The sequence below is a fragment of the Hypanus sabinus genome, chromosome 5 (genome assembly GCF_030144855.1).
Source record: "Hypanus sabinus isolate sHypSab1 chromosome 5, sHypSab1.hap1, whole genome shotgun sequence".
NCBI lineage: Eukaryota > Metazoa > Chordata > Chondrichthyes > Myliobatiformes > Dasyatidae > Hypanus > Hypanus sabinus.
In genome coordinates this window covers 36,803,973-36,831,858 of record NC_082710.1, presented here as the reverse complement: position 1 = coordinate 36,831,858, position 27,886 = coordinate 36,803,973, and the positions used below count along the sequence as shown (strand labels likewise).

The 27,886-nt window shown below is 41.4% G+C and overlaps 1 protein-coding gene across 1 annotated transcript in view; it reads left to right on the top strand.

Moving 5' to 3' along the window:
• Positions 1–8,309: 8,309 nt before the first annotated feature.
• The window catches only part of LOC132393873 (protein prune homolog 2-like), a gene marked incomplete at its 3' end in the record, with an annotated part of 166,822 nt that continues 147,245 nt past the window's right edge, over positions 8,310–27,886 (top strand). The window contains exons 1-4 of the mRNA XM_059969267.1: positions 8,310–8,321; positions 9,172–9,374; positions 12,216–12,400; positions 16,416–16,574. Of these exons, the coding sequence (XP_059825250.1) occupies positions 8,310–8,321; positions 9,172–9,374; positions 12,216–12,400; positions 16,416–16,574 (559 nt within the window). The remainder of the gene's footprint in view (positions 8,322–9,171; positions 9,375–12,215; positions 12,401–16,415; positions 16,575–27,886) is intronic.

The window sequence follows — 27,886 nt, the reverse complement described above, 5'->3', positions numbered from 1 at the left end:
TGCCTCCCTGGTGCCAGGGTTCAGGACGTTTCTGATCGCGTCCAAGATATCCTGAAGTGGGAGGGTGAAGAGCCAGAGGTCGTGGTACATGTAGGTACCAATGACATAGGAACGAAAGGGGAAGAGGTCCTGAAACGAGAGTATAGGGAGTTAGGAAGGCAGTTAAGAAGAAGGACCGCAAAGGTAGTAATCTCGGGATTACTGCCTATGCCACGCGACAGTGAGAGTAGGAATAGAATTAGGTGGAGGATGAATGTGTGGCTGTGGGATTGGAGCAGGGGGCAGGGATTCAAGTTTCTGGATCATTGGGACCTCTTCTGGGGCAGGAGTGACCTGTTCAAGAAGGACGGGTTACACTTGAATTGTGGGGGGACCAATATCCTAGCGGGGAGGTTTGCTAGGGCTACAGGGCGGACTTTAAACTAGTAAGATGGGGGGGCGGGAGACTATTTGAGGAGACTATGGGAGAGGAGGTTAGTTCACCAGTGGAGCAAGTAAATAGACAGTGTGTGAGGGAGGAAAGGCAGGTGATGGAGAAGGGATGCGCTCAGCCCGAAGATGTAGGGGAGAAGAAAGAAATAAATTTGAATGCATTGTTAGGGATGGAAAGAGAGGAGGAGATGGAGAGTATCTTAAATGTATCTATTTTAATGCTAGGAGCATTGTAAGAAAGGTGGATGAGCTTAAAGCGTGGATTGATACCTGGAATTATGATGTTGTAGCTATTAGTGAAACATGGTTGCAGGAAGGGTGTGATTGGCAACTAAATATTCCTGGATTTAGTTGCTTCAGGTGTGATAGAGTAGGAGGGGCCAGAGGAGGAGGTGTTGCAAAGCTTGTCCGAGAAAATCTTATGGCGGTGCTTTGGAAGGATAGATTAGAGAGCTCCTCTAGGGAGGCCATTTGGGTGGAATTGAAGAATGGGAAAGGTGCAGTAACACTGATAGGAGTGTATTATAGGCCACCTAATGGGGCGCGTGAGTTGGAAGAGCAAATGTGTAAGGAGATAGCAGATATTTGTAGTAAACACAAGGTGGTGATTGTGGGGGATTTTAATTTTCCACACGTAGACTGGGAAGCTCATTCTGTAAAAGGGCTGGATGGTTTAGAGTTTGTGAAATGTGTGCAGGATAGTTTTTTGCAACAATACATAGAAGTACCGACTAGAGATGGGGCAGTGTTGGATCTCCTGTTAGGGAATGCGATAGGTCAGCTGACAGATGTATGTGTTGGGGAGCACTTCGGGTCCAGTGATCACAATAGCATTAGCTTCAATATAATTATGGAGAAGGACAGGACTGGACCTAGAGTTGAGATTTTTGATTGGAGAAAGGCTAACTTTGAGGGGATGCGAAGGGATTTAGAGAGAGTGGATTGGGTCAAGTTGTTTTATGGGAAGGATGTAATAGAGAAATGGAGGTCATTTAAGGGTGAAATTATGAGGGTACAGAATCTTTATGTTCCTGTTAGGGTGAAAGGAAAGGTTAAAGGTTTGAGAGCACCATGGTTTTCAAGGGATATTAGAAATCTGGTTCAGAAAAAGAGGGATGTCTACAATAGATATAGGCAGCATGGAGTAAAGGAATTGCTCGAGGAATATAAAGAATGTAAAAGGAATCTTAAGAAAGAGATTAGAAAAGGTAAAAGAAGATACGAGGTTGGTTTGGCAAATAAGGTGAAAGTAAATCCGAAAGGTTTCTACAGTTATATTAAAAGCAAGAGGATAGTGAGGGATAAAATTGGCCCCTTAGAGAATCAGAGTGGTCAGCTATGTGTGGAACCGAAGGAGATGGGAGAGATTTTGAATGATTTCTTCTCTTCGGTATTCACTAAGGAGAATGATATTGAATTGTCTAAGGTGTGGGAAACAAGTAAGGAAGTTATGGAACCTATGCCAATTAAAGAGGTGGAGGTACTGGCGCTTTTAAGAAATTTAAAAGTGGATAAATCTCCGGGTCCTGACAGGATATTCCCCAGGACCTTGAGGGAAGTTTGTGTAGAAATAGCAGGAACTCTGACGGAGATCTTTAATATGTCATTAGAAACGGGGATTGTGCCGGAGGATTGGTGTATTGCTCATGTGGTTCCATTGTTTAAAAAGGGTTCTAGAAGGAAGCCTAGCAATTATAGACCTGTCAGTTTGACATCAGTGGTGGGTAAATTAATGGAAAGTATTCTTAGAGATAGTATTTATAATTATCTGGATAGACGGGATCTGATTAGAAGTAGCCAGCATGGATTTGTGCGTGGAAGGTCATGTTTGACAAACCTTATTGAATTTTTTGAAGAAGTTACGAGGAATGTTGACGAGGGTAAGGCAGTGGATGTAGTCTATATGGACTTCAGCAAAGCCTTTGACAAAGTTCCACATGGAAGGTTAGTTAAGAAGGTTCAGTCGTTAGGTATTAATGCTGGAGTAATAAAATGGATTCAACAGTGGCTAGATGGGAGATGCCGGAGAGTAGTGGTGGATAATTGTTTATCGGGATGGAGGCCGGTGACTAGCGGGGTGCCTCAGGGATCTGTTTTGGGCCCAATGTTGTTTGTAATATACATAAATGATCTGGATGATGGGGTGGTAAATTGGATTAGTAAGTATGCCGATGATACTAAGGTAGGAGGTGTTGTGGATAATGAGGTGGGTTTTCAAAGCTTGCAGGGAGATTTATGCCGGTTAGAAGAATGGGCTGAACGTTGGCAGATGGAGTTTAATGCTGAGAAGTGTGAGGTTCTACATTTTGGCAGGAATAATCCAAATAGAACATACAGAGTAAATGGTAGGGCATTGAGGAATGCAGAGGAACAGAGAGATCTAGGAATAACTGTGCATAGTTCCCTGAAAGTGGAGTCTCATGTAGATAGGGTGGTGAAGAGGACTTTTGGAACGCTAGCCTTTATAAATCAAAGCATTGAGTACAGAAGTTGGGATGTAATGCTCAAGTTGTACAAGGCATTGGTAAGGCCAAATTTGGAATATTGTGTGCAGTTCTGGTCACCGAATTATTGGAAAGATATCAATAAATTAGAGAGAGTGCAGAGACGATTTACTAGGATGTTACCTGGGTTTCAGCAATTAAGTTACAGAGAAAGGTTGAACAATTTAGGTCTCTATTCATTGGAGCGTAGAAGGTTGAGGGGGGATTTGATCGAGGTATTTAAAATTTTGAGAGGGATAGATAGAGTTGACGTGAACAGGCTGTTTCCATTGAGAGTAGGGGAGATTCAAACTAGAGGACATGATTTGAGAGTTAGGGGGCAGAAGTTTAAGGGAAACACGAGGGGGTATTTCTTTACTCAAAGAGTGATAGCTGTGTGGAATGAGCTTCCTGTAGAAGTAGTAGAGGCCAGTTCAGTTGTGTCATTTAAGGTAAAATTGGATAGGTATATGGACAGGAAAGGAGTGGAGGGTTATGGGCTGAGTGCGGGTAGGTGGGACTAGGTGAGATTAAGGGTTCGGCACGGACTAGGAGGGCCAAGATGGCCTGTTTCCGTGCTGTGATTGTTATATGGTTATATGGTTATATATCCGCTCTCTCCATTCTTTGCTCATATTACAGTACTTCTAAATAGTAAATATTTATCTGACCTCTGCCAAATACATTAATTAATTATTCAATGGAAAAGTCCATTATGCAAAATGCATTTTCTCATGTGTATATTCTTGTTTGTGTTGGCTTAATATGCAAATATTTTCCTTACAGATTAAAAGAAATGAGCTACCCAGAGTTCATGCTGTACTTGGCGACAGAGAATGTGGTCTGGACTCTGCTGTTTCAACCTTAGTCTACGCTTACTTCCTGTATAAGGTACTTGAATAAAGGGAAGCCTTCAAGTGCATGTTTTCTGTAACTCAAACAGTCAGTGAGCCAGCAGTATTTAACTATCTCTCACTGATGAGAACAGTCTGATTTGCAGATACTGTATCTGTCCAGGATGAACTCAGTGAGGAGTGGTGGAGCATCAGTCGTCCTTGTCTGCTGCTGCAGAGCAAGTGTGAATCCAGGATATAACGGGATTCTCCAGCATTACATTCGGTGCACTGCCTTTGCAACACCATCCCACTCGGATTTTGTCTTGTTGGAAAAAGATAAACTATTTACTTACAATTTTGCACTTCAAAATTTTAAATTTTTAAGTATTAACCTTTTTATTTATTCAGAGGATTTGTAGTGTTTATATTTCAGACATTGAAAAACTGTTAGAAGCCCTCTGCCTTAGATTGTTGATGGTGGGAAGGAGAAGGAAAAGGTCAAGGGTTGCATCTCTTGTGGTTACACAGAAAGGTGTTTCATGAGGAAGGGAGTGAATGTTGGTGGAGATGAAATGGAAGAGTTGTCCCTTCAGAATGCTCAAACTGAGGGGAATATACATATTCTGGTAGTAGCATACGCTTGAAGTTGGTGGAAATTATGGAGTGTAGCGGTGTGCTACATGCAGCGCTGCAATAACGACATGGAGTCGGTGAGCTGCAGTTGCAGAAAGAGATTTATTCAAACTTCGCGGCCTCACTTTAAAGCCTTCCTGATCCCGCCCTCCCCGGGCGGGAATACTGTAGGGGGTGCGTATTCACAGTCCTGTCCCGCGCGCAGGCTTTTACCCTTACTCGTGAAGCAGACTTGGCGCCCTGTTTGGGACCGGCCTCAATGTCAGCGCGCGCCACTTTGTGAGCCGGTTCGAGTGCGCTGGGAAGTGGGTCGCCACATAACCCCCACCCCCCCAGAACCGGCGATACACCCCACCAATGTCCACAGTCTGGGTCGGACTCTGTTTGGGAGGTCTGCCTCTGCGCTGTGGTGCCGGAATCTCGACCGGCCGCGCCAAGTACACATGGGCCGGTTTGAGTCGGTCCGCCGTGAAAACTTCCTCTTTCCCCCCAGATGTCCAGTACGAATGTGGACCCGTTGATTCTGATCACCGTAAACGGCCCTTCGTAGGGGCTGCTGTAGTGGTGCCCGATGTCTGCCCCGTCATACAAAAACAAACTTACAGTTTTGCAGGTCTTTGGGTACGCAGGTCGGGTTCTGCCCATGCTGCGAAGTGGGTATGGGGGCCAGGTTACCGAGCCTCTCGCATAGTCTGCCCAGGACTGCTGTGGGTTCTTCCTCTTGCCCCCTTGGGGCTGGTATGAACTCTCCTGGGACAACCAGGGGATTGCTGTACACCAACTCAGCCGACGAGGCGGGCAGATCTTCTTTGGGCACCGTGTGGATTCCGAACTCGTCCACCCAGTTAGGCCCCTTGAGGCAGGCCATGAGAGCCGACTTCAGGTGACGGTGGAAATGCTCCACTAGTCCGTTCGACTGTGGGTGGTAGGCAGCTGTGTGGTGCAGCTGAGTCCCCAAAAGGCCGGCCATAGCTGACCATAGGCTGGAGGTGAACTGGGCACCTCTGTCGGAGGTAATGTGGGCCGGTACACCAAAGCGAGATACCCAGGTGGCAATCAATGCCCGGGCGCAAGATTAGGAGGTGGTGTCGGTGAGCGGGATCGCCTCTGGCCATCTGGTGAACCGGTCCACGATAGTGAGGAGGTGCCGCGCTCCGCGTGACACTGGCAGGGGGCCCACGATATCCACATGAATGTGGTCGAAATGCCGGTGGGTTGGGGTGGAACTGCTACGGCAGATCTTTGGTGTGCCGCTGCACCTTGGGAGGAAGCGGTGGTAGAAATTCACCATACCCACGAATTCCTGAAGGCCTTTGATTGTGTTGGGTCAGGGGAAATGGCGGACCGCGTCTACCTTAGCGGGCAGAGGGGTTGCCCCATCTTTAGTAATCCTGTGGCCCAGGAAGTCGATGGTGTCGAGCCTGAACTGGCATTTGTCTGGGTTGATTGTCAGGCTGTATTCACTCAGTCGGGCGTAGAGTTGACGGAGGTGGGACAGATGCTCCTGACGACTGCTGCTGGCTATGAGGATGTCGTCCAAAGAGATGAAAGTGAAGTCCAGGTCATGTCCGACCACGTCCATTAACCGCTGGAACGTCTGTGCGGCATTCTTTAGGCTGAACGGTATGAGGATGAACTCGAAAAGGCCGAAAGGGGTGATGAGTGCCGCTTTGGGGACGTCGTCTGGATGCATTGAGATTTGATGGTATCCCCGGATGAGGTCTACCTTGGAGAAGATCCGTGCGCTGTGCAGGTTTGCTGCAAAGTCCTGAATGTGTGGCACAGGGTAGCGGTCCGGTGTTGTAGCCTCGTTCAGCCTGCGGTAGTTGCCGCATGGTCTCCAACCCCCTGTTGTTTTGGGCACCATGTGCAGGGGGGAGGCCCATGGGCTGTCGGACCGCCGGATGATCCCCAGTTCCTCCATCCTCTTGAACTCCTCCTTCACCAGTCGAAGCTTGTCCGGGGGAAGCCTTCGAGCACGGGCATGGAGGGGTGGTCCCTGGGTCGGGATGTGGAGCTGTACGCCATGCCTGGGCATGGCTGCCGTGAACTGCGGTGCCAGAACTGATGGGAAATCCGCCAGGACTCTGGTGAAGTTGTTGTTGGACAGCGTGATGGAGTCTAGGTGAGGGGCTGGCAACTGGGCTTCACCCAGGGAGAACGTTTGAAAGGTCTCGTCGTGGACCAGTCTCTTCCTGGGCAGGTCAATCAGTAGGCTGTGAGACCGCAAAAAATCTGCTCCCAGGAGTGGTTGGGCTACGGCGGTCAGTGTGAAGTCCCATATGAACCGGCTGGAGCTGAACTGCAGCTGCACCGTACGGGTGCCGTAGGTCCTTACTGTGCTGCTGTTCGCGGTAGGATTATGCGCTCCACTGCTGGTGGTAGAAGCACCATTGTTCGATGGTCTCCTCACCCCTGCCTCTGGGGTTAGCGGGCTCTGCGGCCGGGCCGGGTCTGGTTTGCTGCTGGAAGCGTGCCCTGGTGATCTGTGCGACGGACGCCCCACTCTCCTTCTTGGCTTTCCAAAACATGTCTGCCCGGGCTGCCACCTTCCGGGGATCACTGAAATCCATGCTGGACAGCAGCAGGCGTATGTCTTCGGGCAGCTGCTCCAGGAATGCCTGCTTAAACATGAGGCAGGGCTTGTGACCTTCGGCCAGGGAGAGCATCTTGTTCATCAAAACCAACGGTGGCCTGTCTCCCAAACCATCCAGGTGCAGTAAGCGGGCAGCTTGCTCGCGCCGTGAGAGTCAGAAAGTCCTTATGAGCAAGGCTTTGAATTCTGTGTATTTGCCGTCTGCTGGGGGCGACTGTATGAACTCCTCAACCTGGGCGGCTGTTTCCTGGTCGAGGGAGCTCACCACGTAGTAGTAACGTGTGGCATCCGAGATTATCTGCTGAATGTGTAATTGGGCTTCTGCTTGCTGGAAGCATAGGTGAGGTCGCAGCGTCCAGAAGCTTGGCAGTTTTAACAAAACTGCATGAACAGATGCGGCGTTGTTCATCTTCGGCCCAAATATTGTTTGGGCTGTCGGGGTCACCAATTGTAGCGGTGTGCTACACGCAGCGCTGCAGTAACGACACGGAGTCCATGAGCTGCAGTTGCAGAAAGAGGTTTATTCAAACTTCGCAGCCTCGCTTTCCTGCCCTCCCCGTGCGGGAATACTGTAGGGGGCGAGTATTCAGTCTGGTCCCGCATGCGGGCTTTTTCCCTTGCTGGTGAAGCAGACTTGGTGCCCTCTTTGGGGCCGGCCTCAATGCCGGCGCGCGCCACTTTGTGAGCCGGTTCGAGTGCGCTGGGAAGTGGGTCGCCACACAAGGATGATTATTGAGTGTGGAAGCTGGTGAAATAGAAGGTGAGGACAAGAGAAACTTGGTCCTTGCTCGAGATGAGAGGAGTTGGGTTGAAAATAGAAATAAGGAAGTGGAACAAATAATTTTGAGAGTTTGAGAGATCTGCCTAAATATGGTGCAAGGGGAGCTACAGTTAAGGAAAGAGGAAGACATTTCAGAAGCACTGGTGTATATCGTGTTGACATCAGAACTGGTGTGACAGCACTGTAGAAAGTGGAAGAATGTAATGAAGTCCTTACAAGAGAGTGAGTCATGATAGCTGAGGGAATCTGAATTCAATAGATATTGATTACTAACTTGTATCTCCGTCAACAGAATTAGAGTAGTTGAGGAAGAGATGAGAAGGGTCAGAACTATGGATTACGTGTACGTAGGGTCTTATGGACATTGGTAACAAATGTGTATTTAGCTGTAACCAAGGGTTTTTGGCTATTTCTTGCCCCAGTGTTTAGATGCATGTTCCTCTGACACACGAAGATATGTGGTAAGCTATTATAGAATTTAAACACAAAGTTTTTCCACACACTAGCAGTGTATGTGGAGCAGGTTGGAACATGCATGCTTTGGCTGCATGTCATGTCTAGTGAGTGTGGTGAACTACATATACCTGTCTGGACATGCCCCCCCCCCCCCCACTGACTGCTCCTGTGGCTCCTCCCACGGACCCTTGTATAAAGGCGATTGAGGCCTGAGTCCATCCTCTCAGTCTCCAGGATGTAGTATGGTGGTCAACCACTGCTTGTTCCTTCTTCCAGTCAATAAAAGCCGATATCTCGCCTTTACATCTCAGAGTGAGTTATTGATGGTGCATCAGTGAGTGTTTAGGTAATTATACCCTGGCACTGTTGTTATGCTGCTGCAAAACAATAAATTTCATGATACACGTAAGTGATAATAAATCTGATTCTGATTTTCCTTATTTTTCAATATTTGTTCTAAGTTAGGTGGATACTATTTAAAACTTTGCATTAGCTGTAACTGTCTACCAAATAGTATCCCATTTGTTTCTTTTCAATCTAGGAATTAAATACAAAAGCCAGTGTGCAGTGTATGATTTTATTATCCCTTGGTTATTTGGGTGGTGCTACCATTCTAGGTCAAATTCCTGATATGAACGCATACTGTGCGTGAAAGTAAATGCCAAAATGCCAGTTGAAAGGATCTGCAAATGTTCATACACATTACAGTTGATTTTCAATTTTATTGAAGAAATATGGTAAAACTGTGAATGTTGAAGAAAATTTATTGATGGGATGTTAAAAATTATAGTTCTATTATTGCATGAAAGGTTATAAATTTCATGAGGATACACTTTTAGGATGTGGATCTACTGGGTTTTAGGGATTTAATTTGAGACTAAATATATGAAGGTATATTCTAAATTATCTTAGAAATAAAATATTGTTCCAACTAAATTAATTGTTTCTCTTCAGACCCATCCACCAGATCATCTTTATGTGCCAGTGCTGAATATAGAAAAACCAGAATTTCCACTTCGCAGTGAAGTTGTTTTCATTTTACAACAGCTGAATATCTCTGAATCTTCTTTAATATGCAGAGATGATATTGACCTCCACATGTTGAACAGGGAAGGGAAACTGGCTTTAACACTTGTTGATCATAATCGGCTGTCAAGGTACATTATTCCATATTTCACTTTCTAAGTATTATATTGAAATGCTATTTAATTTTAATGACATGTTTTTTTTAGTATTGTTAGGTTTTAACTTTTCTACAATCATTTTCTGCTATTGAGCAGGAAAAGTGACCCTTCAATTTGAAATGAAGGGCTAGATTTGCAATGAATTGAAGGGTTGAGAATGTTAAGTACGTCTGGGAACTTTCCTTACTGGGTTCCATTTATTTTTGAATCCAGACAAAGGTAATGACCATACCCATTGTTTCATATTCCAAGATGAGAAGCACGATGTCCAATGTAAGTTCTGTAATTTATACCTTTTTTGTTGCTTTTACAGTTGTGACACTTAAAAATTAAAACCTTTGCAATCATTGACAGAGGCTTCCGTAAAAAGTATACATTAAAAAAAATTGAAATTGAACTGGCATTAAAGAGGGTGGATTTAAAAGCACTATTTTATATTTTTAGAATAAATATCTAAGTTGGCTTTAAATTTAAAAATGTCTTTATCAAAAACATATTATGAGGGGCTTCATGGAACTGTTGAGGTAAAGAAGAAGGGATTGTTCAAACCTTGGTTAAAGTTTCAAGGCAAATACACTTTTGTAATATTGTTAATCAGCAGTTCAAGAATAAGACATTTTTAACATGGTAAGAAGTCATGCTTAGTCAGGTATGCACTATTGATTCTTTTGATGTTCCTAACTATGACTATCTACCCAATCTATGCTTCCCATAATCATCTATATTTCTGTCACATTACCCCTTGGACTCTGATGCTCCAGACAAAATAATCCAAGTTTGTCTAACTTGGCCATATCACTAGCACTATATAATCCAGGTAACATCCTAGTGAACTGAAGCCATATTTCCTGTAATGTGGTGACGAGAGTCTCACACAACACTTCAAGTGTGGCCTAACCAAAGTTTTATACAGCTGCTGCAGGACTTTCCTACTTCTATATTCACCTGAAGCAAGAACACCTTCTTATACCTCTCTACTTGTATTGTCACTTTCAGGGAGTTATGGGCACACTGCTCAACATCCTTCTGAATGTGGATTTTCCTAAATGTCCTGCCATTTACTGTATACTTTCCTGTTAGGTTTGCAGTCCTACAGTGCAAAACCTCACACTTGACTAGATTAAATTCCAAATGCAATTTCTCTGCCTTGGTGGTATTGAGGGACTGTGTGTATGGAAGGATCCTATTAGCTAGGAAAGGTATTGCCTCACAGCTTCAATGACCAGATTCAATCTTAGTCTCTGGCACTATCTGTGTGGTGTCTACATATTCTCTTAATGCGTCAATATCCGTAGATGTTACTTTTGTGTTATTATGCAGGGGGACACTTCTCTAAAACAGCAAACAAAAGTGCCATTATTTCACTATTTATGCTACCATTTATGACTTTCAAGTTTTTCTTTATTTGAATTGTTGTTATGTCAGTTGTGAATTGAATAAGTGTTTGCTCTTATTGCAAAACCTTTCTTCATGTTTCATGTGGTCTGGTGGTTGTAGAGTTGGAATATTAGATGTTTCAAAAATCTTGTTTTTAGGTTCACGCACAAAATGCTGGTGGAGTGCAGCAGGTCAGGCAGCATCTAGTCCTGACGAAGGGTCTCGGCCTGAAATGTCGCCAGCGCTTCTCCCTATAGATGCTGCCTGACCTGCTGCATTCCACCAGCATTTTGTGTGTGTTGCTTGAATTTCCAGCATCTGCAGATTTCTTCGAGTTTGTTTTTAGGTTCTTTGGTTTTATGACTTTCATTCTTTGTTTACTCTCCTGGTCATAATTATGTGGCACTGATGGTAATTCTGCAGAAATTAACAACCAGATTACTTAACCTTTTTACACAAAGGTGAAAGTGTGGTGTCATGAGGAACAATATAGGATGAAAAAATAAAATAAAAAATACATATTATAAAATAGAAGAATTTATACATTGTTTTTAAATTGAACATCCTCTTGTAAGATGTTGACATTGGGATGTTTTCCATTATCTTGATTACCAAGTTATTGATAGCTTAACTGTTGTTTTATTTCTTAAGTATGATTGTATTTTTGATTAAATTATGAGATAGAATATATTGCTTCATTCCTTTTTTACACAGATTATTGTTATCAAAACTATACTACTGTAGCTGCTAAACTCTTATGGACCATCTACATTTAATGACTTCAGTCATTTTCATAAATTTAAACTTTACACTGAGCAGGGCTATATAATTTAATTTTTACTGTGAGTTAAATATCAAATAATCATGCAAAGTGTTGACAAAGAGTAATATAGACTCTAGTTAGTAGCTTGCTTAGCTGAAATGGTTTACATTTGTATTAGCATCCAACAATATATTAATAACTTTGTAGTCAGATACAGGCTTGAGGAAAAGTGATACATTGGCACCAGACAGCACTCATTCATTTCACTTTAGTAATCTAAATTATTATCTGCAACTGAAAGGTGGATGGTTTCAACCAATAATCACAATTTTTGGGGTGCCAATTCAATGTGTATCAATATTTGTATTAAGTTGTTTAAAAAGATAATAGATTACAACTGTGGAGCAAATTCAGTTTTATGGTGCATTTGAATCCACCATAATGCATTTTGGAAAATTCAGTTCATGATACAATGCTAATGCAGGTGAGTTGCTCTTCAATCTCTGCCACTGTTGACTGGAACAATAGTTTTACTGAGTTACTTGGTATGTTCTGAATATTTTTCTTTAAATTTTACAGTTCTTCTAATAGCATGCATTAACCAATTAAGCAATAGTGTATACCAGATATTATGGTCAACATAAAACTACACCTGTTGCCTTATTGTCTTTTAGTGATGACAAAGCACTTGATACAGCTGTTGTCAAAATAATTGACCATCACGAACCAGAGCGAAAACATTATGATCATTGTGAGATTTTTCTGGAGCCAGTGGGATCCTGTATCACACTAATAGTTTCTGAAATTCTCCAAGGAGCTCCAGATCTGCTAAACCAGCATTTAGCACATCTTCTGAGAGGTAAGGGTGTTCATTTTTGATGAGTAGGAAATTACTCGTGTACTTGATCATTTGTGTGACTCGAGGGTTAAGAGTATAGGAATTATTTACACAACGATGAATCAAAATATATAATCATGAGAAATTCTGCAGGTGCTGGAAATTCAAAGTAACATGCACAAAATGCTGGAGGAACTTAGCTGGTCAGGTAGCATCTATGAATAAGCAGTCGATCTTTCTGGCTGAAACCTTTCTTCAGGACACTCCTTAGGGGCATGCGTGTTGAGTTATGGTCTGGAATTTGTAGTGAGATAAAATGACAAAGTAAACACTGGAGAAATCCTGTCATATCCTTTTGCGCATGTTCATGCAGAAATAAAAGAGATGCTGACATTAATTCCCTGCTGTCCATTAGAGTGCACTGTTTTGCTATTTTTGCCAATACAAACTGCAGAAAGTAATAAGCTAAAAAGAAGGTACTGTGAACCATTTAACAGAAGAAAACACATGAAAATGTGCTGCATAGCAGAAAATATATTTGAATTTTACTGACCTTCAAGGATATAATTACTGCTCAAAGATGTCTCCAACCCTAAAGTGTATGGAGGAAAGTATATTTTTTGTTGCTTCTAGATGATGAAAGGTTAGCAGTTAGACAATAACAAATCTGGGTGAAATGACAAACTATAGTACTTTGAGGAAAAATAATACTTTATTTTACTATTCATTGAATACCAAAGTGACACACTAGTATGCAAACTTTATATCATTGCACTTGAAGTGGCATAGTAATAAGTAATTTAGCCATTCCAGGGCTTGCATCTGAGAAGTAAGGTAATTTTAAAAAAAGTTATGGTGAATTTTGCCCTTACATTTATTCCAGTCTCAGCTCTGACTGGAATTTTTGGCTCCTTGAATTTCTGCTCATTAAACATGTCACTGAAGGGTATTAAAAAATGGCCAAAACTTGAAAATGCATATTTTTCAGAACTAAGCTTTAAGCCTCACCAAACAATAGTGAGTTAGCTGGTGTTATGCTGCCCAGAATTGGTGTAATCAAAAATGTAGTAATAGCAGAGAATTAATTTGGTCGTATTTTCCTCTCCATATTCTTAATTTGTTTAGTCCTGGAAAGGAAAATAACAATTCAAGTATTCAAGTTTTGCATGACTGATCTGTATGGATTTTTATCACTATTGATAATGTCACTGGTGGTGATAAGGCTGTGCAGTCCAAGCAGCTTCACTGCCAAATGCCCAGTTGAAATCAAATCCTTATCTTGTACCTTTATGAGCAACTGGGATCATGACAATGACATTTACATGGTTCGCCCATTCTGCACACAGTATTACAATAATTCTCATATATATATTGAATTCAGATTAGGTCAATGTTGATTTCCATGTCTCTGAAGTGTACAGGAGGTTAGGATTTTTCTGGAGGGAAAGGTGTAGCATTTTAATGTGGAAAATTGAGAAAAAAGTTTGGTGCAACGACACTTGCTGATCTCTATGGATCAGAATATCGAGCAGTGCCTTGCACCAAAGAATCCTGTATTGCTCAGCCAAAGTCACCCTGGAGCAGGAGTTGTAGAAGTGACATTGAAGATGGGTACAATTGGTGGCAGCATGGATAGGTTCTAGACAAAGCTTAGTAGTGATCCAAAATCATAGGTAATTGTCATTGTCACATTGCACCAACCACGTCTTTAAATTGTAATGAGACAGATCAACCTGTCTACCTTTTGGGCGAGAGAAGTTTATTTTTCTGGCCAGCAGTAGAATTCACTTTGTCTTCTAATATTGACAGCTGAGTTGATATGACCTTATCTTCATGTACCTTGACTCCATCCTGTCTCCTCTTATCCAGTCCCTTCCAATCTACATCGAGGACACCTCGTATGTCTCCGTCATTTGAACAGCTTCTAATTCACTGGCTCCAACCACTTTGCTCTGGATGCCTGGTCTTTTTCCTTGCCATCCTCTATCAGGAAGGTCTAAAAGCCCTATGCTTCTTTCTACTTGTGCAGTCTGTGGTGTCACTCTTTCTTGATGTGACCCCAGTTTAGTATCTCAGCTGAATGATGTAATGTAGCAATGGTGTATTTCTTGAGGACCAAATTGATATGGAATATCAGATTGAAGTTATGTACCCAAATCCTAAAATATATATGAGATCCATTGGTAATGGTGGAATCTGTGGACTCAACACAAGAAACTGAATTAGAACTTTATGATGAATGTTATGGAAATGTACCAATCAAGCTCCATTTCATGGAGGGAGGAATGACTTATGTTCTCTGATCTTTTGCTGCAGTTTCCACTTGTTCGGCTTATTGTATTGATATATCTGCAAAATAGTATGGGTGAGTTTGTGTGCTGGAATAATGCTTCAGTTCTGTATCCCTTACCTCCATCAAACATTCCAGAGTTCAGAATGTAATCTGTATCAGTGATGAACACATCTCAAATATTCAATGCATTATCCTGATAGACATAATCATCTTGCAGATTCTATTTTAGTCTACATTTTGGTGAATAACATTTGCGTAGTACACTGTCCTATGACCATTAAGTCATTAAGATTTGGTTGGTGTCCAGTTTTGTCTCATTTATATTTGTATCTGCAATAGTGCTTTCACAAGTATGCCTTAAAGCTGTGCGTAGCAACCTGTGCACTTGCTTCCTACTCTTGTATGCATCTAATCAACGTTGGTGTTATTCATCATAATCCAAAGGAAAATTAAAACTCTTCTGATACTGGAGTTCTAAAATAAAGCGGACAGCGTAGGACATACTTGGCAGGTGTGTAGGAAGAGAAACAGGCATAACAATTCAGGGTGAGACCTCCCTTTAGAACTGGAGTAGAGAATAACAATGCTTGCTAAGCTGCAGGGATGGTTGGAGTCGGGGTTTAGAATATAAAACAGTGCAGCATTGCATGGGCCGTTTGGTCGAGGATGCTGTGCTGACCTTTCAACCTACTCCACGATCAATCTAACCTTTCCTCCTGCATTGCCTTCCACTTTTCTTTCATCCATGTCCTTATCTAAGAGACTCTTAAATATCTCTAATGTATCGGCGCTAGGGAGCTTTCTTGGCCTGTGATGTTGGACCAGAACTGGCTCTCGGTGATGTCAACCATCTTGACCTCAACGCCACCCCTCTTTTTGACGTCAGTGGTCTGGTCTTTTGTTTTGTATTGAGGGGAAGGTTGTTGCCATATCTCATATCATTAGGCTATCTCCTTCCTGTGTGGAACAGTTGCAAATGAGATCTGTAAGATTAAATGCAATGTGAAACTTATGATCAGTTTTGTGAATTCAGAGTGCATCCATTCAACCAGAGTGTCTGTCAGTTTACTTAAATCCATGTATTAACTGTAGGTATTACACTGTAAATAATTGGTGGGCCAAGAGGAAAGCCGGCATTTGGTGATGGTATTAAACTTTACACCCTTGTACTATTGCCCTGTAAATTTCATTGCTTCAACTGATAGAAAGTTTCACCAGGAATCTGACCACTGTGTGCTATTGTGCATGTAACATGAATATAGCATGCTTCTGCAAGTTATGAGGAGGTCCACTATATGTCTGTAGGGCAACTGTCTAGATGCCATTCAGTATGTCGAGAGGCATAAATCGTGTACAACTGGCAATTGATGTTGTATGCTAAATAGATGCTTATCATGGACCCTGTGCTCTGTTGCTGCAATCTTCTGTTCAGTCTTCACATACCTACCATGTTGTGTGAAAATTGTCCAGGAAAAGTACACTGCGCTAATTCTAATTCACATAACTTTTTTGGTTCTTTTGTACAGTAGATTATTGGAATATTTTTTAGCCATTAAATGATTGATGGGGTGCCCCACAGAGCAATTTCAAAGAGTGGAATAAGTTCATTTAAAATTTTGATGTTATCAATTCAGTATTTACATTGTAATTGATACTCAGTTTCTGTTTCATTAAACTACAAATGAAACATATTTCATTGATATTTATGCTATTCTAAAAATGTGATTATTATTTATTTGTTAGGTGTAATAAAATTAGACTGCATGAACATTACTTCTGAAGCTGGAAGAGCAACACTAAAAGATAAAGAAATGATCGCTGCACTGGAACAGAGGTTTCCTGACCCTTCTGCGCATCAAGAGTTTTTTGATGCTTTGCAACAAGCAAAACTTGATGTTTCTGGTATTTACTTCTATTTTTCTCTAGCAGATTTCATTTCCTTAGAGCAGAAAAGTATAGAACCCACTTTAAACCTGTAATTAGTACTGGTAAAGTTTTGATTTAGGCATAAATTAAACATTGAATTTTCTGTTACACCAAGAAAATGTTGAATAAATTATTTATAAGTATAATGATCAACAGGCAGAGTACATTTATTAATTCCCATTAAGAAACCGTAATATATTTTTATGTTTCATAATGTTAATATAGGAAGACATTCATCCCATACCTAAAATTTTCATTTGCTGCTTCTTAGTACTAAATTCTGTGCAACCTGTTGGCACCGAAGATGCTAATGACAATTTATAAAATCCAAATAATCTACTTAACATCTTTTGCAATGTGGGAGGAAACTGGATCATCAGCCAGAAAGATGGACACTGGATGAGTGTGCAACCTCCACATGACAGCATCCGAATTCAGGATTGTGCCCAGATCCCGGAAACTCTGTAACAGCAGTTATTAAATAGGCAAATGTGATAATCACCTTCTGCACACCACAGGCATTACATTTAGGTGAAAGGGTATTTGCATCTGTGTATGGCTGTGGAGAGCATATTTTAATAAATTAATTAAATGGATTCATTTACACTTGAATAATAAGTAAGAGTCTTAGTCTTAACTTATTTGGAAGATAGCACGTCTGAAAATGCAGTACTACCCGAGTGTCATCCACGATGCTGAAGTCTGCAAGTGTAGTTGGAGCCAATAGGTGTCACTTAAAGTGTTTAAGAACTAAAAATAGCATAGAAATATAAATGCAAGAAGACTTTAGAGATAGACTCTATGAACGCAATATATAAATCATTAGTAATGAATGCTTCGAGGATTGGGAGCAAAAACCCACATTCCCTTCTGGAATCTGCCAAAGGTTGCAAATTAGGCAGGATTATAGTTGCAGCTCCCCCGGGAATTCTGTGTGTTGCCTTACAAAGCTGGAGTATTAGCTTGCCTCAAACAAGGTAAAAAGGTACTGGAGTGGGATGAACTAAGGGCTTCTTAATATTCTGTTTTCTTCATTTGACCAATGCAAGAATGCAACTTTAGAGTTATGGAAAATAGTGTTAGTGAGGCCTCTTTAGTGCTTCAGAGTAAAATGTGCAGCATGTGTTCCAGGTCCTTCAAAAGGAATTTATCACACTTAAAATCCTTTAAGCTTATTTCAAAAGGTTTCCTTGTAAAGTTGGGAGTTGGGGAGGGTACGTATATAGTTTGGGGATAGAGCACTTGAAATGTCAAAAAGAAAATGGCTTGAATTTAAATTCAATTAGATTATGAGAGAGTTAGTTGGACACAGAATTTCCAGGTTCAAGCAAATAGGTGTGGTTGATGTAGAGTTTTTTTTGGTGTGGAGATTACCCTGAAGGATGATGAACATTGTCTACATCGAACTTTAACAAAATCCAGCAAGGGAGTCTGATCCAGGAGGTTAAGTTGCTTGGCATTCTGGATAGGGTCAGTTAGAGTCAATGTTGGCTTAGCAGGTTTAAGTTAGAGTATTGTGTGAAGTTCTGGTCACTTGCCTACAGGAAAGATGTCAATAAGCTTGAAAAAGTAGAGAGAAAATTTACATGGACGTTGCCAGGACTTGGGCATCTGAGTAACAAGAATAGGTTGAATAAGTTGGGATTTTATTCCCTTGCAGTGCAGGAAAATGAGGGAAGATCTCATAGAGGTATCCATAATTATAAAGGGGTATAGATTTCCCGAAGTTGTGTGAGACTAGAACTAGAGGTTATAGGTTTAGGGTGAAAGGTGAAATATTTAACGAGTACCTGAGAAGGAACTGCTTCACTCATAGGGTGTGAAATGAGCTTCCAACAGAAGTGGTAGATGCAGATTTGACTGCAAAATTTGAGAGGTCTGGATAGGTACATGGATAAGAGATGGGACAAGGCAGGAAACGAGGCAGGCATGAATTGTTTCTGTACTCCATTGCTCTATGACTCTGTGATATGCTTCTGGTGGTGTAAGCTATCTGAAAAAAAGCTGATAAGGTGCTGTGGGGCATTCAGTAGTCTGCATAAACTGCATTAGAAATGGGTTAGTATTGCTGACAAAGAAGTGGTCATTTAATTGATCCTTTAAAAAAATATACTTCCTCTCAACTTTATCAATTCCCATTGACAGAGGAGTCTGATATCATAAAAATTAGAGACAGTCCTTTCAAGAACAATTCTATGTAAACAAATTCAGAATAAGAAGAGAACATTTTAGAGATACCTAGTTGGTCAGGGATCAGTGAACACAGAAACAAACTTGCATTTCCGGTATGATATTTCTTAAGAAAATTTGTTAAGTGCTCTTGCAAATTGCTTTTGATGCTCAGTCAGTTGTTACTTTAAAATCCAATGCTGATAGATTTTTATTCAGGAAGAGGATTAGAATCGTTATTAGTCTGAACTCACAGATCAGCCAAAATCTCTTTGAATGGTCTGTCCCACTAGTAAATATACTTAAATTATTTCTGTGTTCCTTCCTGTGTTCCTCTTATGGTGCGAGTTGAGGTCGATGGATAAGAAAAAGAATGGTTGTGGAAAGGTTGGGAAAGGGAGAAGTTTCCCTGTAAGGAGGACATTAATTGCACAGATGGTTGTGAAGTGGATATGGTTAAGCTAAAATAATTTCCTCCTGATGATGACCGGTAGCCTATCATGTTCATGACTGAACTTTTAAATTGTATGTAGGATTTGAAATTAAAGCACTCCTCAGCTTATTAATGAGGGAAAAGCAATTCAACTTTTCTAGATCAAAAACAGAAAATATTAGAAATAGTTTGCCAGCAGTTTTTCATTTTATTTGATAACATTCTTGAGGGTCACCTTGGATGATCTGTGCTAAAGTTGTCATATGATTGGGCTGTAGTTAATCCAAATTAGTGTGAGTCTGAGAAGAGACCAGAAGGGTGCAGAAAGCATCGAGGAAAAGCTGGATATCACAGAAGTACAGATGCTGGAAATTGGTAATAATCGGTTATAGAAACTGCTGGAAGCAACAGCAGGTCAGGAAACATCCATAACCTGAACTGTTAACTCTGTCTTTCTACATAAGCTGCCTGACCTATTGAATCTTTATAATATTTTTTATTTTTAATCTAGAAAAACTGAATTGTTTTTCACTTCAGCAAAGGTTAGCTTAAGGTGTTCGATGCTAAAAAGGGGCTTAATAAAGTCAGTAAAAATGAAATGTTTCTTGTGGTTGTAAGGCTTTATTGGTGACTTTACTCCTACCATTTGGTAGGCCTTGCCTTAAGTCCATCACCTCTCATTTCTGGTTGTTTTGGAAATCAGAAATAAAAGACATAACCTAGCCACAAAAGGCAGCTGTTAGTTCAACACAAAGCAGACTCATGACAGTTTGTGACAAACTGCTCTGATGAATGTAGTCAGTCTCCTCCCTCTGAATCCTCAATAAATGATGTTAAATCGTGCAGCATTCGCTAACATATTTCAGGCCTAAACTCTTGTTTGCGATTCATTTAAGGTGTTAATTGTCGTTCCATGATTCAGTTTCACAGGGGAGTGTAGGAGAAAACTGAAAGCCCATACTGAGTTGGTGTTTGAAAAAACAGGTGATTTATTTAATAAAAGGTGCTGCAGACCAGAGCAGTCAAAGCTAGATAGGCAAAATACTGGAGGAAGTCAGCAGGTCAGGCAGCATCCATGGAAATGAACAAACAGTTGATATTCTGGGCCAAGACCTTTCTTCAGGACTTGAAAGGAATGAGGAAGACACCAGAATAAAAAAAAGTGGGGGGAGAGGAAGAAGGATAGCTATCAGGTGAAAGGTGAAGCCAAGTGGGTGAGAAAGGTAAAGGCTGAAGATGAAAGAATCTGATAGGAGCAGAGAGTGACCCATAGGAAAAAGAGATGGAGGAGGGGCACCAGGATGAGAAGATGTAAGAGGCCAGAGTGGTGAATGGGGGAGGGAATTTTTTTTAACGGAAGGAGAAATCGATATTCATGCCTGATGAGGCTACCTGAATATAAGGTGTTGTTCCTCCGCCTTGAGGATAGCCTCATCGTGTCACATGAGGAGGCCATGAACCGACATATTGGAATGGTAATGAGAATCAGAATTAAAATGTTGGTTAATGGGCAAGTTCTGCTTTTGGCGGATGGCGTGGAGGTTCTTGATGAAGTGGTCTCCCAATTTATGTCAAATTGCACCAAAGTATAGATAGAAGGCTGCATCGGGAGCATTGGATGACCCAGCAGATTCACACGTGAAATGTTGCCGCACCTGGAAGGAATTTTTGGGGCCCTGAATGGAGGTGGGTGAGGAGTTGAATGGGCAGGTGTAGCACTTGGGCTGCTTGCAACAATAAGTGTCTAAAGGGAGATTAGTGGAGAGGAATGAGTGGATAAGGAAATCACAGAATGAGCGATCCTTGTGGAAAGTGGAGAGTCAGGGGAAGGAAGGTAATGATGCATTTAGTGGTAGGATCTCTTACGAGATGGCAGAAGTTGTGAGAAAGGTGTGTTGGATGTAGAGACCCATGGGGTCATAGATAGGACAAGAGGAATTCTATCACTATTAAGGAAGTGATAAGATGGGGTGAGCAGGAATGCCTGGGAAATGGAGGAGATGCAGAAGAGGGTAGCATCAATGAAGAAGGAAGGAAATCCCCTTTCTATAAAGAAAATGGACATCTCTGATGTCCTGAAAACAGATGTGGTGGCGACAAAGGAACTGAGAAAAGGGAATATTATTTTTACAGGTGACAGGGTAGAAAGGGTTATAGTCAAGAAAGCTGCAGGAATTGGTAAGTTTATAAAAGATGTTGGTTGATAGTTTGCCTCTACAGATGAAGACAGGGAGATTGAGAAAGAGGAGAGAGGTGTCAAAAATGGACCAAGTGAATTTAAGGGCAAGGTGCAAGATAGAGGCAAAGCTGATGAAATTGATGAGCTTAGCACGGGTGCATGAATAGTACCAATGCAGTCATCAGTATAGCGGAGGAAGAGTTTGGGAACATTGCCAGGAACCAGTCAAAGCTGTTCTTTCCAAGCATGAATTTGCTACTGCTTTTACATTCTGAATTGACGAGATTATGGAATAAAATAGTTGATTATTACATCGCAGTTAGAGATTGCAGGTACGGCATTATGGCCATTACTGAGTCATGGCTGAAAGAAGATCATAGTTGAGGATTTAACACACAAGGATACACATTGTATCAAAAGGATAGGCAGAGGGAGTTGGGTGGCTCTGTTGGTAAAAACTGAAATCAGATCCTTAGAGATGACATAGAATTGGAGGAGGTAAAGTACTTGTGGGTAGCTTTAAGAAACTGAAAGTTTAAAAAGACCCTGATGGAAGTTATATACAGTCTCCGAACAGTAGACAGAACGTGAGATTCAAATTACAATGGAAGATAGTATTTAAGAAGGACAATGTTATGATAGTCACGGGGATTTCAATATGCAGGCTGATTGGAAAAATCAGGTTGGTGCTGGATCCCAAGAGAGTGAATTTGTAGAATGCCTACAGGGAGACTTCCTAGAGCAGCTTGTGGTTGAGCCCACGAGGGGAAAGGCAGTTTTGGATGGGGTGTTGTGTAATGAACCAGATTTGATTAGCATGCTGAGGATCAAGGAAACATAAGGAGGTAGTGATCATAGAGCATAGAATAGTACAGCACATTACAGGCCCTTCGGCCCATGATGTTGTGCCGACCCTCAAACCCTGCCTCCCATATAACCCCCACCTTAAATTCCTCCATATACCTGTCTAGTAGTCTCTTAAACTTCACTAGTGTATCTGCCTCCACCACTGACTCAGTCAGTGCATTCCATGCACCAACCACTCTGAGTAAAAAACCTTCCTCTAATATCCTCCTTGAACTTCCCTCCCTTTACCTTAAAGCCATGTCCTCTTGTACTGAGCAGTGGTGCCCTGGGGAAGAGGTGCTGGCTGTGCACTCTGTCTATTCGTCTTAATATCTTGTACACTTCTATCATGTCTCCAATCATCCTCCTTCTCTCCAAAGAGTAAAGCCCTAGCTCCCTTAATCTCTGATCATAATCCATACTCTCTAAACCAGGCAGCATCCTGGTAAATCTCCTCTGTGACCTTTCCAATGTTTCCACATCCTTCCTATAGTGAGGCGACCAGAACTGGACACAGTACTCCAAGTATGGCCTAACTAGAGTTTTATAGAGCTGCATCATTACATTGCGTCTCTTAAACTCTATCCTTCGACTTATGAAAGCTAACACCCCATAAGCTTTCTTAACTACCCTATCTACCTGTGAGGCAACATTAAGGGATCTGTGGACATGTACCCCCAGATCCCTCTGCTCCTCCACACTACCAAGTAACCTGCCAATTACTTTGTCCTCTGCCTTGGAAATTGTCCTTCCAAAGTGTACCACCTCACACTTCTCCGGGTTGAACTCCATCTGCCTCCATCAGCCCACTTCTGCATCCTATCAATGTCTCTCTGCAATCTTCGACAATCCTCTACACTATCTACAACACCGCCAACCCTTGTGTCATCTGCAAACTTGCCAACCCACCCTTCTACCCCCACATCCAGGTCATTAATAAAAATCACAAAAAGTACAGGTCCTAGAACAGATCCTCGTGGGACACCACTAGTCACAACCCTCCAACCTGAATGTACTCCCTCCACCATGACCCTCTGCCTTCTGCAGGCAAGCCAATTCTGAATCCACCTGGCCAAACTTCCCTGGATCCCATGTCTTCTGACTTTTTGAATAAGCCTACCATGTGGAACCTTGTCAAATGCCTTACTAAAATCCATGTAGATCACATCCACTGCACTACTCTCATCTATATGCCTGGTCACCTCCTCAAAGAACTCTATCAGGCTTGTTAGGCTCGATCTGCCCTTCACAAAGCCATGCTGACTGTCCCTGATCAGACCATGATTCTCTAAATGCCCATAGATCCTATCTCTAAGAATCTTTTCTAACAGCTTTCCCACCACAGATGTAAGGCTCACTGGTCTATAATTATCTGGACTATCCCTACTACCTTTTTCGAACAAGGGTACAACATTCGCCTCCCTCCAGTCCTCCAGAACCATTCTCGTGGACAACGAGGACATAAAGATCCTAGCCAGAGGTTCAGCAATCTCTTCCCTTGCCTTGTGTAGCAGCCTGGGGATTATTCCGTCAGGCTCCAGGGACTTATCCATCCTAATGTATTTTAATAACTCCAACACCTCCTCTCCTTAATATCAACATGCTCCAGAACATCAACCTCACTCATATTGTCCTCACCGTCATCAAGTTCCCTCTCAGTGGTGAATACCGAAGAGAAGTATTCTTTGAGGACCTCGCTCACTTCCACAGCCTCCAGGCACATCTTCCCACTTTTATCTCTAATCAGTCCTACCTTCACTCCTGTCATCCTTTTGTTCTTCACATAATTGAAGAATGCCTTGGGGTTTTCCTTTACCCTACTCGCCAAGGCCTTCTCATGCCCCCTTCTTGCTCTTCTCAGCCCCTTCTTAAGCTTCTTTCTTGCTACCCTATATTCCTCAATAGACCCATCCGATCCTTGCTTCCTAAACCTCATTTATGCTGCCTTCTTCCACCTGACAAGATTTTCCACCACTTATCACCCATCGTTCCTTCACCCTACCATTCTTTATCTTCCTCACCGGGACAAATTTATCCCTAACATCCTACAAGAGATCCTTAAACATTGACCACATATCCATAGTACATTTCCCTGCAAAAACATCATCCCAATTCGCACTCGCAAGTCTAGCCTTATAGCCTCATAATTTGTCCTCATGATATGAAAGAATTCACCCTGCAGTTTGGGAGAGAGAAGCTAAAGTCAGATGTATCAGTATTACACTGGAATAAATGGATTTACAGAGGCATGAGATAGGAGCTGGCCAAAGTTGATAGGAAGTGACACTAGCAGGGATGATGGCTAAAACAGCTGTGGTTCGAGTTTCTGGGAGCAATTTGGAAAGCATGGGATAGATACATCTCAAAGATGAAGAAGTAATCTAAAGGGAGTATGTGGCAACCATGGCTGACAAGAGAAGTCAAAGAGAGCAAAAAAAAAACATGAGAGGGCATGCACTATCACAAAAAATAGTGATGTTAGAGGATTGGGAAGCTCTTAAAAACCAGCAGAGGCAATTACAAAAGCCATAAGGAGAGAAAAGATGAAATATGAAGGTAAGCTAGCCAATAAAATAAAAATGAATATCAAGTTTTATTAAGATGAGTAAAAGAGGTGGAAGTGGATATCTGACCATTGGAAAATCATGCTGGAGGTGTAGTAATGGAAGACAAAGAAATGGCAGTAAACGTAATAAGTACTTTGTACCAGTCTTCACTGTGGAAGACATTAGTAGTGTTCCAGAAATTCAAGTGTATCTTGGGCAGAAGTGAGTGTAGTTGTTATTACTAAGGGGAGGGTGTTTTGGAAGCTGAAAGGACTGAAGGTAGATAAGTCACCTAGACCACATGGACTACACCTCAAAGTTCCGAAAGAGGTAGTTGAAGGGATTGTTCAAGCATCGGCAATGATCTTCCGAGAATCTCTACATTCTGGAATGGTCTTGGAGGACTGGAAAATTGCAAATGTCACTCCTTTCTTTAAAAAGGGAGGGAAGCAGAAAGGAAATTATAGGCCAATTAGCTTGACTTCAGTGGTTGGGAAGATGCTGGAGTCCATTATTAAGGGTGAGGTTTTGGGTACTTGGAGACACATAACAAAATAGTCAAAGTCAGCATGGTTCTCTTCAGGAAAAATAAGAGACATAGGAATGTCAGTGGATGTATACTTGGATTTTCAGAAGGCCTTTGACAAGGTGCCATACATGAGGGTACTTAAAAAGACAAGAGTCCATGGTATTACAGGAAAGATACTAGCATGGACAGGTATGGGGAAAAGAGTGGGAATAATGGGATTTTTTCTGGCTGGCTGCTCGTGACTAGTGGTGTTCAGCTGAAGTTAGTGCTGGGACTGCTTATTTTCACTTTATATATCAATAATTAGGGTGATGGAATCGATGATTTTGTGGCTAAATCTGTGGATGACACAAAGATCAGTGGAGAGGCAGTTTGTGTTGAGAAAGCAGGGAGTCTGCAGAAGGACTTGGACAGATTGGGAGATTGGGCAAATAGTAGCAAGTAGAATACAGTGTAGTGAGGTGTATGGTCATGCAGTTCAGTGGAATGAATAACATCATAGATTATTTAGAAATAGAGAGAAAATTCAAAAGTCATAGGTGGGAAGGGAATCCTTGTGCAGGATTCCCTAAAGGTTAACTTGCAGGTTGAGTCTGTGGTAAGGAAGGAGAGGACCAGAATATGGGAGCAAGGATGTAATGCTGAGTCTTTATAAGGCATTGGTGAGGCCACGCTTGCAGTATTATGAGCAATTTTAGGCATCTTATCTAAGGAAAGATGTGCTGATATTGGAGAGAGTCTACAGGAGGTTCACGAGAATGATTTCGGAATGAAAGGATTAACATGGGCATTTAATGGCTCTGTGCCTGTCGAGGCTGGACTTTTAAAGAAAGGTGGGGGATCTTATTGAAGCCTATTCAGTGTAGAAAGGCCTAGATAGAGTGGATAGAGAGAAGCTGCTTCCTCTCTTGGGTGAGTCTAGGATGAAAGAGCACTGCTTCAAAATAAGTAAATGTCTTCTTAGAACAGAGATGAAGATGAATTTCTTTGGACAGAGTAGTGAATCTCTGGCATTCATTGTCACAGATGACTGGGGAAGCCAAGCCATTGGGTATTTTTAAAGCAGAGATTGATAGTTTCTTGATTAGTCAGGGTATCAAAGGTTACTGGGAGAAGGTAGGAGAATGGGAATTAGAGGGATAACCAATTAGTCATGATGGAATATACAGACTCAATGGGCTGAATGGCCTAATTTTGCTTCCGTGTATTATGAGCTTATTACCATATTTTGCTATCAGAATAGCAGTTACAGAAAGTCTTGAGTAACAGACTAACTCCTGTTTACAGAATAAAATAATTATCAAATACCTAACAGTAAAACCACTTTTCTATTACAATAGAACATAATTCATAAAGTTACTGAAACATGACCATCAACACTGATGCATTCCATTTTCTCTACCAAGGCTTTGTCTGTGGTTCTCTCAATCCATATGCCTCTTTACAAGTTATTACCCCTTACTATTCTTTCCCATGGAACAGGGAGTTTCGAGCTGTGATTTGAACAAGGGCCAATGTAATTTGCATAGGATCAGAACAGAATTGGTATTACAGTCATTATTTGCACTTGACTTAAAATATACCCACCCACTTCTTGTAATACTAGGCCTTTGTCTTATCCTCATGCCAAATATGAAAATTTTCTGAACTTTTGCAAAATTTTAATATAATGAAAAGTTTATTTCATCATTTATATAATTTTTTTAACTTATGAAAATATGATATTGCATATTATGAGTATGAATCTTTCAAAGAGCTATCCCCTTTCCTGCTGTTTATCTGCTGTATCCTTATGGGCATTCTTTATACATTTAATCCATTTTCATGCAGCATGCTGCATTTAAAAAGAAATCCAATCTCCTACAATTTGCTAAGTTTAAGTAATAAATGGTCACTTGGGAAGAAGAAATATATGTACTTTTGTTGCATATTTTCACTGAATAGCACAGACTTGCATGCAAAGCTGTATGAAAATAAAATAATTTGTTGTAAGAAATAATATTCATGTAATGACTTGAAGTCATTAAATGGCATGAATGTTTAGCACCTTGGTGAATAATAAATCGTAGATGTTATTGTAAAACACCCAGTGACTGGGGTATTACTGCCTCTGCCCAAGAGCACCATGTGAAGCCAGCAGATCTGTAGGAACAATTCCACTTATGGACAGTGGAAAGTCTGAATATCACCATGGAGAAACTGCACCCTGTTCAACTTTACTTTCCGGCAGAATTCTATCCACAACTTTGCCAGGCATCAATATTATTAGAGTTTAAAACTTTTAAGAAGATAATGAAGAATTTATAATTGTGTAAAATACTTGTACTCTCAATGTTAACAGAAATACTTTAAAAAAAAAGCAAATTTAAGTAACTAAAAGCTTTAAGCAAAACACAATCAACAAAACAAAATTACTGTATACTTTCCTCTCAATCCTGCAACCCCAATTGAATTATGCAGTTGGTGAGCATGTAGAGGTCTGAACTGGCAGACAGTTTGAGAGATGATTTCTCTAGCATCATTGATTTGCGTATTGAACGCATGCTAGTGAAATCAAAGAAATGTAGATGCTGGAAATCCGAATTA